Here is a 16108-nt window from a genome sequence, read left to right on the forward strand (position 1 = left end):
TGTATGAATAATATATTTATGAATGTTTGTCTAGGTTTAGATGTTAATTTTTAAAATGTGTAAAATTATAGAGTATCTATCTAAGCTAATTACATAGCGTCCTAAAAAAAATCTCTTTCTATGTCCCCCATACTGATACAACGTGTAAATGGAATAAGTTATTATAAGCAATCCATGCTCGTTCGTGTACAAATATGCAAAAATTATTTTGTAACCGATGATGTTATAAGTACAAAAACGTAGAACGGGTTTCAAAGTGGTTTTTTAAACGTGGTTAATTAGCCAACCTGAGTATGGGCAGTCGCCAAGAAATATATTAAGTACCCTTTGAAAATATGGGTTTTAATTTCCCATCGCTCAGTGAGACTGTAATTCATTTTTCACTAGCTATTGCCCGCGTTCCTCGTTGGTGTTTATTTTAATTTTTAACAAATCCCGTGGTAACCGTTTTTTATTATATTAGCAAAGATTGGAAAGGGAGGTGAATTCGATTGTAAGTACGTAAGTACGATACACAAATCTCTAGACTTAACAAAATTGATACGTCTTAAAGTAGAGCTGACCTTTTTAGCGAATTAGTGTTTTTTACTTGTTTATTTGGTTTGCCCACCATATTTACACCACAGAATTTAAACAACTATTTACTTATAACATCAATGGTTATGAGAGTTTTTTTTTTTTTTATAAAATCTAACGTTTATTGCTATTCGCACATTTAGTGCATACAGAATGAGACGCACGCAAAAAGTGTAACCCTTAGTATGAGAATGAGAATTGCACGCTCGATATCGTAGTCGTTTTCGAATATCGAAACAATGACATGTCATAATAAAATAAAAAAAACAAAAGAAGTAAAAAAAATCTGGCAAAAGGATTAAAGCCTTTCTATTGCTTTGCAGTTCGTCTCCACATATCCAAGACAAATTTCACTATACTATGCCATATAAAAATGGAACTAGTTCAATGCTTTAAAGTGTACCTATTGCATTGAATATATTATGACTGTTGATATTATTATGACGGTATGTTTTCCGATATTCGAAAGCCAGTACGATTGCAAACGTGCAAATGTCATACCGTATACCTACTCTTGCCGTACTAAAAATTCGCTGAAGCAATTCGCGGATTATAGTGGGTTAGGAAAAAATATTGCGTGCAATAAAATTATTACTTATTTAGTGACATTCTATAAAATATTCACTTGTACACTCATATTCAATTTTATAGAAAAAATCACACTTTATGTAGGTTGAGAAACGAGTAGTTTTACTACTATTACTTATTATAATAACTGTAATAAATATGACTCAATTTTAATTTTTGATTATTGATAACTACCTGTACCTACATTAAGTTTAAGATGTTTAAAACTGAATCAAAAGCCTCTAACGAAGTTATGTAAGCTAGTTTCTAATTTAAGTCGTTCTGACTATCGAATATATATATATATCGTGTACCTATTGCGACGTAAAATTTGCCAATGCTTCTCGTTTAAAAGTCGCAAATTCTATACTGGTAAGAAGTAGTCTGGAAGTAGCGAACTGCACTGGTGAGGCTAGTTTCGATATTCGAAAGCGACTCAACGTCTGCAAATTGAAATCACATACTAGGGCCGCCAGTCACTTTTGAGTGTGCACACTAATTTACAGTCCGAAAAACATATCGAAATCTCAATAGGACCTGTATGTAGTTCAGTACTTATAACACTCACATCCGCGCGAATAGACAGACGTAGGGTCTGAAAGACCGGTTAAAACCGGTTTCAAAAAAAGCTATAGGCGTATGTAACGACTTTAGTCGCGTCGCGTCGTTTCGATTTCTTTCGAACAACCTCAATTAGGAATTGAACACAAACCGCTCTTTAACCAGTTTCCTGCAACTGTATACAGAGTCGAGGAAACTTTGAAAATACGTCAACCAGCGTCTCTGCTAAGTGCGGATCGAATGAAAGCGGTCATTAAACCACCACAACAACCAGTCACACAAGGCTCATTAACCGGCTGTTCTCTATTACTACGAACAAAACCGTTATTAATAATATTGCTCTCAAAAGGTAATCCTTACGAAAAATTTACTTGTAATGTATGCCTCTGTCACGGTGGTTACTACCATCTTTCACTTACATTTTCCCTTATATATTATTCATATACCCACCTAATATAACTGTTACCTATTTAATTAACAATTTTGTGTGCAATAAATATGTATGATTTATATAATAAATAAAGAGTCATTCGTTAAATGTTTATATTTTTTCATTTTCTTATTTCAGCTTTTTCCTTAATTATATAGGAAGTGGGTTTAAAATGTGTAATTTAAAAGGACACTTTTATTTCAGTGAATTGTGGGGCGCATTATAAAGTTGCATTAGGTACGCACCGAGATCCGTAGAAGAAATTGAGTTACCGACATAGCTCAGCGAGTCGCGAAGCTTAAGTGGCAATGGGCGGGGCACATAGCTCGGAGAACCGATGGACGTTGGGGTCTTAAGGTGCTGGAATGGCGACCCCGCACCGATAAACGCAGCGTAGGTCGGCCCCCAACGAGGTGGACAGATGACATCAGGCGAGTAGCTGGGAGCCGCTGGAGGCAAGCGGCCCAGGGCCGTGTATAGTAGGACTCCATACATAAGACCTATGTCCAGCAGTGGACGTCGATTGGTAGAGGTGATGCTGATAAATGTTTCAACATCTATAGCGTAAGGTGGTGTTAACTGCATTCTGATCTGCCGTCACCTCACGGTAGGTACTTATTATTATCTATACTAACAGAAAACATAAAGCAGTTAAAATTCGATCGCATCACTTTTAGCAACTTCTGCGCAATAGGGTTTGCGCAGAATTAAGAACATCCGTCCGTCCGATTCTTGTGACAAGAATCATAGACAAGTGGTTGTCTCATGAAAATTTAATGGTCAAAGTTATAATGTATGCCTCGGAATATCCTTTGATTATGAGTTATTTACTTACGCATTGCTTACTGATTGGACGTTAGTAAAAACGGGCATTCGTATCATAGTATCTCATGGGCTAAGGATGTTCTGTAACCGAACATCAATTACAGAGATAACCTCGTGATGTAGTTTTTTTTATTTTAATATACAAATAAAGTCTTCATAAGATGGAATTGAGGTAAAAAATAAATCAAAGAAACACGTTTATAATTATTTATTAATTTAGAGTTAAGTGCGTTATAATGAACATGTTCCTATGGAGACAAAATAACCGCTGTCGACTGCGCCGCGGAAGAATCGATTCATCGCCGTTTCGAAGAGGAATATTGAGATCCATGTTATCACAAGGTAAAAACCCTAAAAAAAGTTATGATCCATAATATATTCCAGTCACTGTTCTACACGGGCTTAAATACGTTGGCTTTTGTCCCCATTCAATCAAACACTCTTCTCAGTCGTACATACACTTTTATTAACTAGTATTATGTACCGCGATTCGTGATATCAGTCGTGTGAAATAGCTATTGGAAGCATTAGTAAATGTGGGCTATACTTAGTTATTAATTTTAATATAAAAATATCACCTGACGGCAGGGGGGGCAGTAATGTTATATAAAAGACTAGGATCACGACTCGCTGTAGAGGACAAACCAAATATAACAGTTAAAATGAACACTGTCTCATATTTACATAGTACTTAAAATATACGATACATATGTATGTACCAAATTCTTTTAGAACGACTCGCGCGCGCCGGTCTTTTTAAAATTTTAGAGTCATGAGTCAAAGGTATGGTTCACCAACAAACGTAAAATATAGTTTAAAACAAAGGAGCTTACATCTATAAAGGTGGCGACATGTGGGCCGTTCGAAAAGAACAGATTAAATTTTTTTCGTTAACCTATAATTTTTAATCTTTTTTTTTTTTTACATTTTCGAGTTTTTCAATACAGAGAAACCTATTATATTAGTAATCAGTAAATTTTAGATTTTAACCAATCGTGGTGTTGTGATATTTGAATTCATTTTTAAATTTTTAAACCATCTAAAACAAAAGTTAGCTTAATAAATACATTCTTATATTTTCACAATAAAAGAAATGTGCACACTTCAAGGGAGTTTCATAAGCGAATGTGCACAATAGGGAAACTATTTATAACATATTATAACTAATTAAATTCTTTAACGCTAGCTAATTAGGAAGAAACTAACATTGACAAAGTAAGTAAATATTGAGAAAAGTAATAACTAAAATTCAATGATTATAATATCCAAAAACTTCATCCCGCATTAAATATGTAATATGACAATATTTCTTATTTTTTTGTCATGCAAATCAAAATAATTGTTAACTCTAAATTGCATGCATATTTCGGCAAAACCAAACATGTGGATCAACCAAAAAATATAACGATCAAACAAGGCGCGATAAAAAATTCCCTCGTAAACAATTTACGAAGTTTCTCTGGTTTCTTTATGTTATCTTGATGACCTTAGTATTCTTTTAAAGAATGTAATATACATACGAGTAATCAAAAAGTTAGTTACCGAAGTTTTACTTAAAGGGGGCAACCAAACGGCCACAATGCATTACTCTGACATTAACTTAAAAGGCCTCTGTAATAGAAAAAGAATGTCTATATACGTCGCGTACGACGCCGCGAAGAGCTTTGACTCGTCTCGTCACCTGCCTCGAATACATGTTGACATCCGACGAAAACAACGATATATCCCTCTAAATCCCGGCCAATGAACCTAGGTTATCATTTAACTGATATTATATTAGCAACAAAACTAACTACAAACAATTATTTATGATTCCAAAAACCCAGACACCACTAACATCATATTGAAAACAAAACACGCCATGCCAAGGAATTTAAGTTGTAAAAATATTTGTATTTCATATTTCCTATACTCTGCATGACGTGTTGTTGAGTTGATAAAGTATACGAGTATACAAAATGCTGATATTAAAATAAATTAACAGAGTGACAGCTGACTGTGAAACCATTGATCAAAGAACGAATTTCGTTAGCCGTCGATTTCATAGTAGCTAAAGTTGCCGTCAATTGGTCAGTCGCTAAGAGCTATGTTCATTATTTCAATTATAACATTAACAAGTACTCTAGTAAGCGGGTTTTAAGAGTTATGCGGCGCTGGTATAAGTTTTAAGTACCTTAACTCACGTGACTTTGTATTTAGCGTAAATCTGTATTTAGTATAGGTCGAGCAATCGTCGTCAACTCCATATAAATTCGGCATAAACCTAACACCGGGGTCACGTGTCACTATAATCGGCTAGGTTGTAATCGTCGGATGTGCGTACACGGCCAAGTGACGTCACGGGCCAACGGCGGCAGCGGAGAATAGGACGAGCGTCCGACGCACACACACACACGCACCAGTGTCCACTCCACACACACACTCACACACACAACGTTATCGCGCTCGCTTCTTCGCCGGTGCGCCCGTGGCTGCCGAACGACGTAGTCTCTTTCACTGGAAAATGAGAAACAAAACGTGTTAATTATTTTCATGGCAACATTATTATTCTATAGAATATAATATACACACCGCCAGCGAAACATTAAAAAAAGAAATAGGATTAGCCTGTAAACTTTATTTAATGTTAGAAACGATTTATCGATTATTAAATAGTTAACTTAGGAACCAATGTGACGAATGTTTAGGCAGTTGTTATATAGTTTACACCAAATTAAAATCATTTCGAGTGTTTGTGTTTGTGTAGAATGTATTTGTTGTAGCCGGTCTTTGTATATTATTGTTCTAAGACACAAAATAAATGTGTTATGGAGTTTCACATATTTGTTTATGAAGAAGCAGCAGTTAAACGTATTTATACAATGCAAACATATTATTTTTCCTAAGTATTATATTATTAGTATATTTACATACATTATAATTTTCTTATTAAAATTATGTTTTTATTTACAATATTTTACAAATAGCTACGACAATAATTGTAATATTATACAATTACAATATTATTACACCTATTTTTGCAAGTTTAAGCAAGGATTAATCTATAAAAGATATAGCAATGTAACTACACGTTTTTTTGCTTTTAGTAAACATAAGGCGCGGTAAATAAATTTCATAAACTTTGCTTCCTCAATGCTGGTTCCCTTGGAACGCGGCATGAAGAGTTTATCGTGGCTATGGAACTGTTTCAAGTGGACATAATGACGAGACGTGGTTGCGTGCGGGGGAGAAGGGGCCTGTCGTTCCAGGGTATCTGTTGCGTCATGTACCGCGTCCGGACACTGTGCGCGGGGGTCGGGGTGGAGGAGTAGCTTTCTACATAAAACGGGGTATAAATGCTCGTGCATATGAGGTTCCGCGGCATGACTCTGCTGAGCAAATATGGATTAGTGTAAAAGCGAATTCATGTAGAATAGTGATTGGTACAGCTTACAGGCCGCCGTGGTTAGACACTGACCTCTTTCTTGTAGTCACCGAGAGTGTACAAACGTTGTCAAAGTATGATTTTACCGTTGTATTAGATTTTAATATAAATTTATTGATGACTCAAAGAGTAGGAAACCCCCTCAGCTCACTCAAATAGTCAACTCCCCAACTCACTTTACAAAAATAGTGAAAGCCTTATCGATATCATCAGTACCGATATTCCTATACTTAATGTTAGCGTTACTCCAATACCAACTCTAAATAATCACGCTTTTCTTGTTTGCGTATTGAATTTAAAGAAGAAGAAAACGCCTCCAAAAATGTTAACTTACAGATCGCTTCAGAATATATCTCTTTATCTCTTTAATATACATTTAGATATGGTTCCTTGGTCAGCACTGTCATCTTCAAATGACGTCAATCTAATGGTCTCATCTCTCAATAGTTACGTCAAAGCGCTTTTTGAAGTTCACGCCCCGAAAAAAACCAGACTTTCGAAAGATCGGTTCGAGCCATGGATTACGTCAAATGGCGTAGCATGAAATCTAAAGCAAATAAAGATATTTACCTAAAATATCAGGCACTTGTTGTAGATGCTTTGGACAGTGAAAAGTCTGCGTATTTTACTAATAACATTAATAATAAAATTAAATATCCTAAGGTGTTTTGGAGTAACCATGTATTACCAAAGAGTGTTATTAATTTTCACGCTTGTTTATGCCACCCTGATGAAATTAGCAAACAATTCCTAGATATTCCAATAGGCAATAATAGTGAAACTATTTCTCAGCTCACATTATTTGAATTTGATCGGTTTTCTTCTAGTACTCTATCACTTCATATTTGTAACCAAACAGGGATTCTAAATATTATTAAGAAATTGCATTCTAATCACGTCGATCATCAACTATTAAAACGTGTAACTTCCCTGAAGCTTGGAAATTGGCAGTGGTCCGCCCTATACCTAAAATCAATAATCCAGGTCATGTTAAAGACTTGCGTCCAATTTGTGTTTTGCCTTGTGCATCCAAGATTTTAGAGAAAGTGGTTTACTTACAAGTATCGAAATAACTTGAAAGCAACAATGTGTTACCCGAAATGCAGTCTGGCTTTAGAGCTGAAAGAACGGTTAAGTACGGTAACTGCACTTCTTGATGTAACTGACAATATATTGCCTGCTCAAGACAAAAGATTGTGTACAATGTTGGTTTTATTGGATTTCTCTCGGGCCTTTGATAGTATAAATACCGGACTGTTACTCTTCAAGTTATCGTATTCTGGCTTCGACTATGATGCAGTGAGATAGTTTGAGCTATAGCTATTTGAGTAACAGCAAAATGCAATGGTCGAAGTTACACAGGATGGGAAAAAATGTTGTTCTTGCTTTTCTAATGTTTCTAGGGGAGTTCCACAAGGGTCTATTTTAGGTCCACTTTTATTTATTTTATATAGCGCAGATATTGTCAACAATATTAAAAATTGTAAATTTCATTTATATGGCGATGATTTGAAAGTTTATTACTCTTTTGAGCCTAATGAGTACCAGGTAGCGGTTCAAAAGGTTAATGAGGACCTTCAACGAATAGCTGTTTGGTCTGATAGTAATTCAGTGGTTCTCAATCCCTGCAAATCTAAGCTTACAGTATTTGGCTCTAAGATGCAATTAGACAAAGTTAACTTTGAATCTGCCAGGGTTAGTCTCAAGGGTAACAGGTTGGAGCGTGTACATGAAGCCCGCAACTTAGGGCTGCTTATGAATTCGGAATTAAGGATTGAAAAGCATTTAGCTACGGTTGTAAGCAACTGTTTACAGATTAAAGATATTTTATAAAATTCGCCAGTATATTAGCCAAGAAGTACGTATTCGGTTGGTAGAAAGCCTAGTCTTGTCCAAATTATATTACGCGGATGTAGTTTACGGACCTCGGTAATTAGTTAGAACAAGTAGACTCATCCAACGGGTTCAAAACGCTTGTGCACGCTTCTGTTTTAACATGCCCTGCAAGAACTCATGTTACACCTTTTTAAAACTTGCATGGCTTGTTAAAAATGAGTTCGAGGAGGAAGATGCACCTTGCTAGTTTGCTCTATGGACTTTTTAAAGGTGGAAAACCATCATATTATTGTATAACAAACTCAGAAGGATTTACGAAGATAGAGAACCATTTAGGTGTACGCGAGAACTTCTGGGCGTCCCACGTCATTGCTCTGCTTCCTTCAGAGGGAGTTTCAAATATGCCGCAACCCGGTGTTGGAACAACATTCCTCCGCTTATACGTAATTCGTATACAAAATTTTCATTCAACCATAAATTTAAAAAAATCATCTTGGCTAAACAATTAGAACCTGAAGGCTGTGCGACTGATATGTCAATTATATAGAGGTGGGCATGAGAGTTTCAGTTAATCTGTTATCTTTATATACAAATCGTATTATATTATATTTTACTATATTAACACTACTTATATAATTGCATCATTTTATTTATTTGTTATGTAATTATTTTTATTATTTTTTAGTATAATCATAATTTTGCTGCTTTTATCACTTTTATTACCTACTTTAATGGGAATAACCTGTGCTTCACTTTATTTATTTATTTCATTATTTGTATTTATATAGTTATACATCTACCGACTGTCAAACGACTATATTTGTTTAATAGCATTAGTTTTTTTCGTTTTACAATAACAACCCAACAAGTTTACGTAAGAAACCCAAATTATGAAAAATCTTACGTGAGATTGGGGGTTGAATAAAATCTCACGACATCCCACCAAGGAGGGGGATAGAAAATTAAAAAACACTTCACCTAATTTATGGAAGCCCCCAAATATGTATACTACAATAATAATTTTGACACTTAGTGAATGCCATACATAAAAAACAACTAAAGACTATCAAATTGAACATATTCGATGAACACAAACCATTTTGCAATTATCTATCACGCAATTATTTGTTAAAAAAAAAAACTGTTACGTACATAACAAACTACTTTAGTTTTAAAATTAGAAATCATTACACATGATTATTGACAGTCTTGTGAAATGTTTTATCATAAATTATAATCTTGTGAATATGGATGCAAGACCGCTTAGGGACAACTTGAGAGCAATCCACACTGACAACTCAATAAGATTACACAAATTAGTGCATTTTTTAATCTGCAAAGATAATATACAGTTTAGTATCTACAAAGTATAATTTTTGATTGTGTGGCCTTGAGATATGAATGCGAACTTAAAATGATACTTGTAATAAGCAAAATGTTACCCACATGATACATTTAGTTATATTCTTATTTGGCTGGTTGGTTTATCAGTTTACATATATTTTATGGAGCTCGGACTCGGCTCGCAGTCTAATTTCGACAAACACGTTTGCGTGTTGGCCATTCATTCACGCTGCGCGTCCTATCGTGCTACCAATAAATTTAATTATTACCATCGCACGAAATTTATTTATTTTTATTTTAAAACGTTACTTTACAAGGTGCGACAAAAGAAGAATTGGAAAATTCACTTTATTTTACTAAATTAACTATATTATAATATTATTCCCTTTTAAAAAAGACTTGTGTTTGGAATCCGACGTCCATCTGTCGTGACAACGATGAAACATGTTGCCATAACCTAATTGAGTATTAATAGAGTGACCACAGGGTATCAATCCGAGGCATAACTAAAATAGATACTAAAATGTTTTGAAAATAAAAAAATTAGATGAAAAAAACCAGAGTAGTAGAGAATTATTTGAATGGAAGGTTTATGGAAGGTGTGGCATAAAAAATTATTCCAATATGGCTTCTAGTTTATTATTCAAGCAAATAGAAGTCAAAAACATTATTTTAAATACGTCATTATCTGTACACCTACACTCAAGAGGGAATTTCAAATATTAACTTTTAAAATGAGTCTTTTAAACTTTACCAAAACTGGAATAAGTACCATTATCAAAACTGGAGTATACGCAGCGATAGACATTGTTATTTAAGAATTAAAAATGTCTTCAATGTGAAGGAGTATCAAAAGGCACCAAATACTTGCAGTATTTATTCAATATATACAAAATTACACAATAATCTAGCTATAAGAAATCACTTTCATACAATTTATTTTTAAAGAAAATATCATCAATTCCATTCAAATTTTCAGTTTGCACATTTTTTATTTACTTTTTTTCTCATAGTCTAAATTCATCTGAGCGATAATATTTTTTACAAAATAAACATTTAAATAAAAGAGTGTGTTAATAATTTCTTTGCTTTTTAACTTATTAGAAAAATTTACATAAATTCTCACACAACTTAAAAAAAAAAACAAGTATTATATACGCAATCATAAATTAATTTTACTTTTCGGACTTATTAATTTACTTCATATAAAAGGTTAGGTACTAACATTTTTATTGCTTTTAAAAGTTATTTTGATTCATTTTAATTCACCGGTTTTAAACAATTATCAATTTACATTAGTAGACAAGACGATATTTTAAAAAAAAACGACCTCAATCCCATAAAAAGTACTAACAATATTAATCATAAAATCAAATAAATTCAGCAATATACACAGACAGAAAAATACGAACTTTTAATTAATGTGTAACTTTTAGAAAAGTAAATTACCAAGTTTTTTAAAATATAATTGTCATGAAAATTAAGGATAGGATTGGATAAGGCCGGGTTAAGGTTCATGAAGAACTTTTGTCTTCACCTGACTGGTTAACTGGTGCCCCTTTACAGCTTGTCTTGTAGCAGCGTCGGCAGTTGCGTTGACTGACTTTACCTACGGGATTTGAGAAAGGAAACTTCAGGAGATGGATTTCAGTGCTAACTACAAACTCCGTATAAAAAAAAATTAACATCTCTATTATCTACTATTATCCAAAAGCGGGCGGAATTCTTTTATATACAATGTAAATAAGGCCTAATGTGCTTTAATCATCGACAAGTCAAATTTGTGTGTATAGACATACCCAACCAACTACAGGGCACGCGTATTCTTTGACTATGAGAAGGGTTTGGTCTGTTGTCCACCAAGTAGGCCAAGTGCGGATTAGAGGCCTTCTCACGATGTTTTGCGCGCGCGTTATTCTTTTAAAATTTCAGATAATACATAGTGAATTTAAAAAGCCAGATCGCCTGATGGCAAGTGATTATCACCACCCTGGAATTTCTTCCGCACCAGAGGAACCACCAAGGTATCTGTTTATGTGATACTAGAATACTAGAAGAGTCTTAAGGGCCTACGCTAAAAAACCCTTCATTACACTCGCCAGCGCCTGTCTTCGCTATAGTCATACAATAGACACACGTGCGAGCACCCGCTCTAGTTTAACGTACTACTGAAGTTTTGAGGGAAAATAGTAAAAGGGAACTGGTATAACAAGATGCATGTACGTGACTGAAATGATCCATAACCTTTGTATACGATGTTAGTATGGAAGTTATTGTGATGTATTTAAAGCTCAAGTTCTTGCACTATATATAGCGTGCATGACTGTTTGAACAATAAAAACACAAAATATGCGATTCTAAAACGAATAACATTAAGTCAATTGTAGTCGATAACTGATACAGAAAAGAAGATAAAAAAAAAAACCATTGACGTGTACAAGCTTTTTGACCAGCATAGAAATAAATTCGAGAAGATGTTATAAATATTCAAAATCCGGTCCTATACGAGTTATATTAAAGTGTACGCCACTGCCAATTGGTTGCCTTTAAAGTATCAGTATGCAGCGATAAGGCCACCAAATTTTACTCTGTTTTTTTTCTTATTTCACTGTAATTTTGTTTGGTCTAAAATAAAAGTGCACAGTTAAATCTTGTATTGAAAATTTATGTAATAATTACGATTGTGATGAAGAAATTAATTGAAAGTGCATCCATTCATTCACACAACCGTTAATTCACTCACATTATAAGCCACTGACTCATTCATTAATTTGTTCCCTCAATTATACTTTGACTCATTCGTTCCTTCGCACTATCATACAGTTATTCATTCATTCCGCTAATAGATTTTTAAGTGACACCATAACGTTTAATCAATCGGCGGCAAGTGTTTGTCGGATGTAGGAGATTTAATAATTCATTCATACCGCCAATAAGTTTCTACGTTCTAATAATGGGGGATGACGTCGCCCGCGTCCGTAGGACCGACCACCTTCTCCTCATATAAGGCCCACCCTACACGTGTCCCCTGGGTGGTGCAAAACGAGTGACAACCCCGAGTCACAGGCCGCGGTTAACTAACCTGTTCACGGCTACCATAAGCCCTGAGGAACTAAATACACTCAAAAAATTGTGGCAGTAGTACCTTGGGAAAGTACTGCTGGTATTTTTCCGACCCCCCCTCCTTTTATGAAATGTATGAATAATAGAGAATGAAATCCGGCTAACCCCCGGCGCTCTCCGGTACCCGGGCTGGAGAGTGTGAAATCTGTTACCGAAGACACCACTGGAGTGAGTAACCAGGCTCCGGTGCCGAAAAAGACTAGTTCAATAAGCTTTCCATCCAAGCTTATTTATATCAAGACCAAGAAACATGTCAACGGGCAACCTGACATCTAGTTATGAAGAACCACTTACTAAACTAAATAAAAAGAGTCATTGTGATGGTGTAGAACCACAAACAGACAAAGTTCAGCCTCCTGACTGGCAGAGAGTACCCACTATCAGAAACCCAAAACGGAAAAAACTGGCAGGCACACCCTCACCGGATAAAATAGAAACAAGCAACAGCTTTAGTGGATTGACGGTTGACATAACTGAAGAACAATCAGATGAACCAAAGCTAAAGAAACCCAGCAAGCCTCCACCAATAATTTTGTATGGTGTTGAAGAATTGAACAAATTAACAGAACTACTGGAATTGGTTACAGAAAAATCCCAGTTTTGTTACAAAACTATCAACCGTAATCAATTGAAAATTCTAACCTACAACGTGGACATTTACAAGATGTTAATATCTGTTATTAGAGAAAATGGTCTGATTGGTCATACCTTCAATCGGAAAGATAATAGATGTTACCGAATTGTAATCCGAAATTTACACCATACTACTCCCTTTCATGCTATAAAAGAAGCCATCGAAGAAACAGGTAACAGGAACAAATCTCCTACCAGGGCCTAATAATAAATCATCTAAAAACATAAAGGTCACATATCACCAAACCGTAATTATAGAAGACCCAAGAAAAAGAAAAACAGTAGTACAGTGTCAAAGGTGCCAACAGTATGGACACACAAAAAATTACTGTATGAAACCTCCTCGCTGTGTTAAATGTGCAGAGGCACACAAAACATCTGAATGCACCAAAACCAATCGCAATACACCAGCTACGTGTGCTCTATGCCTGGGCCCACACCCAGCTAATTACAAAGGTTGTGAGGTTTATGAGGAAATTTTAAATAGAAAAGCTTTTAGGAATTATCCTGCAAAACAAAGTAAAAATAATAATACTCAAGCTCATCTAATTAAATTCCATTGATGAGAGACCACCACCTAAAAATAACACAAAGAATGAACAGAAAACATATGCAGAAGCTACCAACTCAAGGTCTAGTCAACCAGTCAAAGATTCACAGTCAGCACTTTATAAAACCTTAGAAAACATGTTTAACAAGCAATCAGAAAAAAATGATTAACTCTTACAACAAATGAGTACACTACTTCATCTCATAACAACATTAATTTCCAACTCGCCAAAATAGATTTGAAAATAGCTACTTGGAACAGTAGCTTTGTTAGGAGATAATCCATTAAGGATTATCTCCCAACAAAGATGAAACCCATATCGGAAACCCACTGTGTTAGTAACAGCCTGTTAAAAATAAAAGGATATAATATATATCATACAAACCATCCGGATGGAACTGCACATGGAGGAACAGTTATTTTAAAATCAACCATAAATCACTTTGAACTACCACAATATAGGACGGAACAAATTCAAGCAACTTCAATAGCCCTTTCGGATAGAAATGGCGACTTGAACATCTCAGCCGTGTATTGTCCACCCAAGCACAAGATATCTAAAGAGCTATTCACAGATTACTTTAGAAGTCTTGGTAATCGTTTTGTCGTTGGAGGAGACTGGAACGCCAAACACCTCCACTGGGGCTCCAGGCTGATAACTACTCGAGGGACGGAATTGAAAAATTTCGTTGATAAGAACTTCCTCACTACTATTGCAACACCAGAACCTACACACTGGCCTACTGATCCAAACAGACTGCCTGATGTTCTGGACTGTTTCATATTCAAAGGGTTGTCTAGGTCTTTCTTTACAATTACCTCATCGCTGGATGGTTCCTCTAATCATATTCCTGTGATTCTAACTATAGGCACAACAATATTAAAAAAACAAAACGTCGAGCCCAGTCCAGTTTGTTGTAAACGAACAGTCTGGGAAGCGTTCCGAAGCATTGTTAATGAAGAGCTTCAGCTTCAAATAGCTCACAAATCTGAGGAAGACATTGACGACGCTACTAATGTTCTTATGACTACAATCCAATCAGCTTGTTGGAAGTGCACGCCAGAAGACACCAGCCCATTGGAAAGGCATGTGGTTCTAGCTGAAATAAAACTCGTAATTTTAGAAAAAAGAAGGCTACGTAGGTTATTGCACAATAGTCGACACCCACAAGATAAAACCGTATTCAACAAAGCCAGTAAGGACCTCAAAACCATCATCGCAAAAGTAAATGGCGCTTGAATCATTTTTGGAATCACTCACGGCAAGAAGTGATTACAATTATTCCTTCTATCGAGCATGTAAAACCATTAACCAACCGGTAAAGCCAAAACCACAGCTTAGATTACAGGACAACTTGTGGGCAAGAAGTCAACAACAAAAAGCAGATGCTTTAGCAGGTCATTTGGCTAAAATATTCACACCCAATGAGGTTGATCATGAGACTGACGAATCAGAAATAGAAGAAGTCCTCAGTCAGGTTTTCAGCTAGACTTGCCCATTGCACCAACTAACCCAAGGGAGATCATTGCTATAATCAAGCGCATGGAAGATAAAAAGGCACCTGGCTTCGATCTAATAGACAAAAAAGTCCTGTTAGAACTTCCCAGGAAAGCCATTATGTTTATAACCATACTTATCAATAGTGTTATGAGAATTGGTTACTTCCCCGCACTCTTGGAAAGTCTCACAAATTATAATGATTTAAAAGCCTGGCAAACCAATTTATGAAGTCACCTTGTATAGACCAATCAGCCTCTTACCTGTAATATCTAAGGTTTGTGACCACAAACTGCTAATGTCACAGTAGCAACCTTCGCAGATGACACAGCCACCCTAGCCCGTAGTAGATGCCTCGAAGAAGCGTCGAAGAAGATCCTTGACAATAGCTTAAATGAGATTGACAAATGGCTGAACAAGTGTAAGATGAAAGCTAGTGTCATTAAGTCTGTCCATGTAAGATTTACATTACGTAGAGGGCACTGCCCTCCTGTGTCACTACGTAATAGTGAGCTTCCACAAAGTGACAATGTCAAATACCTGGGTGTGTATTTAGACCGAAGGCTTACCTGGAAGAAGCTTATAGCAAAGTCCTCTTATAGTATAAAGGACTACGTAATCGATAAAAAAGCTTGGGTGTAAATTATTGCTCTAACCAGGTTGCTCTTCTAATAATTTAAAATGACATTGTGAGATGGTGATAACAAACAAAACACCCGGCTAAGTTTGTTGTGGGCTTCT

The 16108-nt window shown here is 35.5% G+C and overlaps 1 protein-coding gene across 8 annotated transcripts in view; it reads right to left on the reverse strand.

Annotated features, from left to right (window-relative positions):
• Positions 1-3152: 3152 nt before the first annotated feature.
• The window catches only part of LOC120634194 (casein kinase I), a 31043-nt gene continuing 18087 nt past the window's right edge, over positions 3153-16108 (reverse strand). For 3 of the 8 annotated variants that reach the window (XM_039904648.1, XM_039904651.1, XM_039904650.1), the window contains exon 9: positions 11032-11172. In XM_039904648.1, coding sequence (XP_039760582.1) covers positions 11071-11172 — 102 coding nt within the window. In that variant the 3' untranslated portion in view covers positions 11032-11070. Of the gene's footprint in view, positions 5456-11031; positions 11173-15630; positions 15746-16108 lie in introns of those variants that run through there. The other 5 variants (XM_039904653.1, XM_039904654.1, XR_005659234.1 and 2 more) reach the window with 4 other exon arrangements.

Source organism: Pararge aegeria, chromosome 23 (assembly GCF_905163445.1).
Source record: "Pararge aegeria chromosome 23, ilParAegt1.1, whole genome shotgun sequence".
In the NCBI taxonomy this organism is placed as follows: domain Eukaryota; kingdom Metazoa; phylum Arthropoda; class Insecta; order Lepidoptera; family Nymphalidae; genus Pararge; species Pararge aegeria.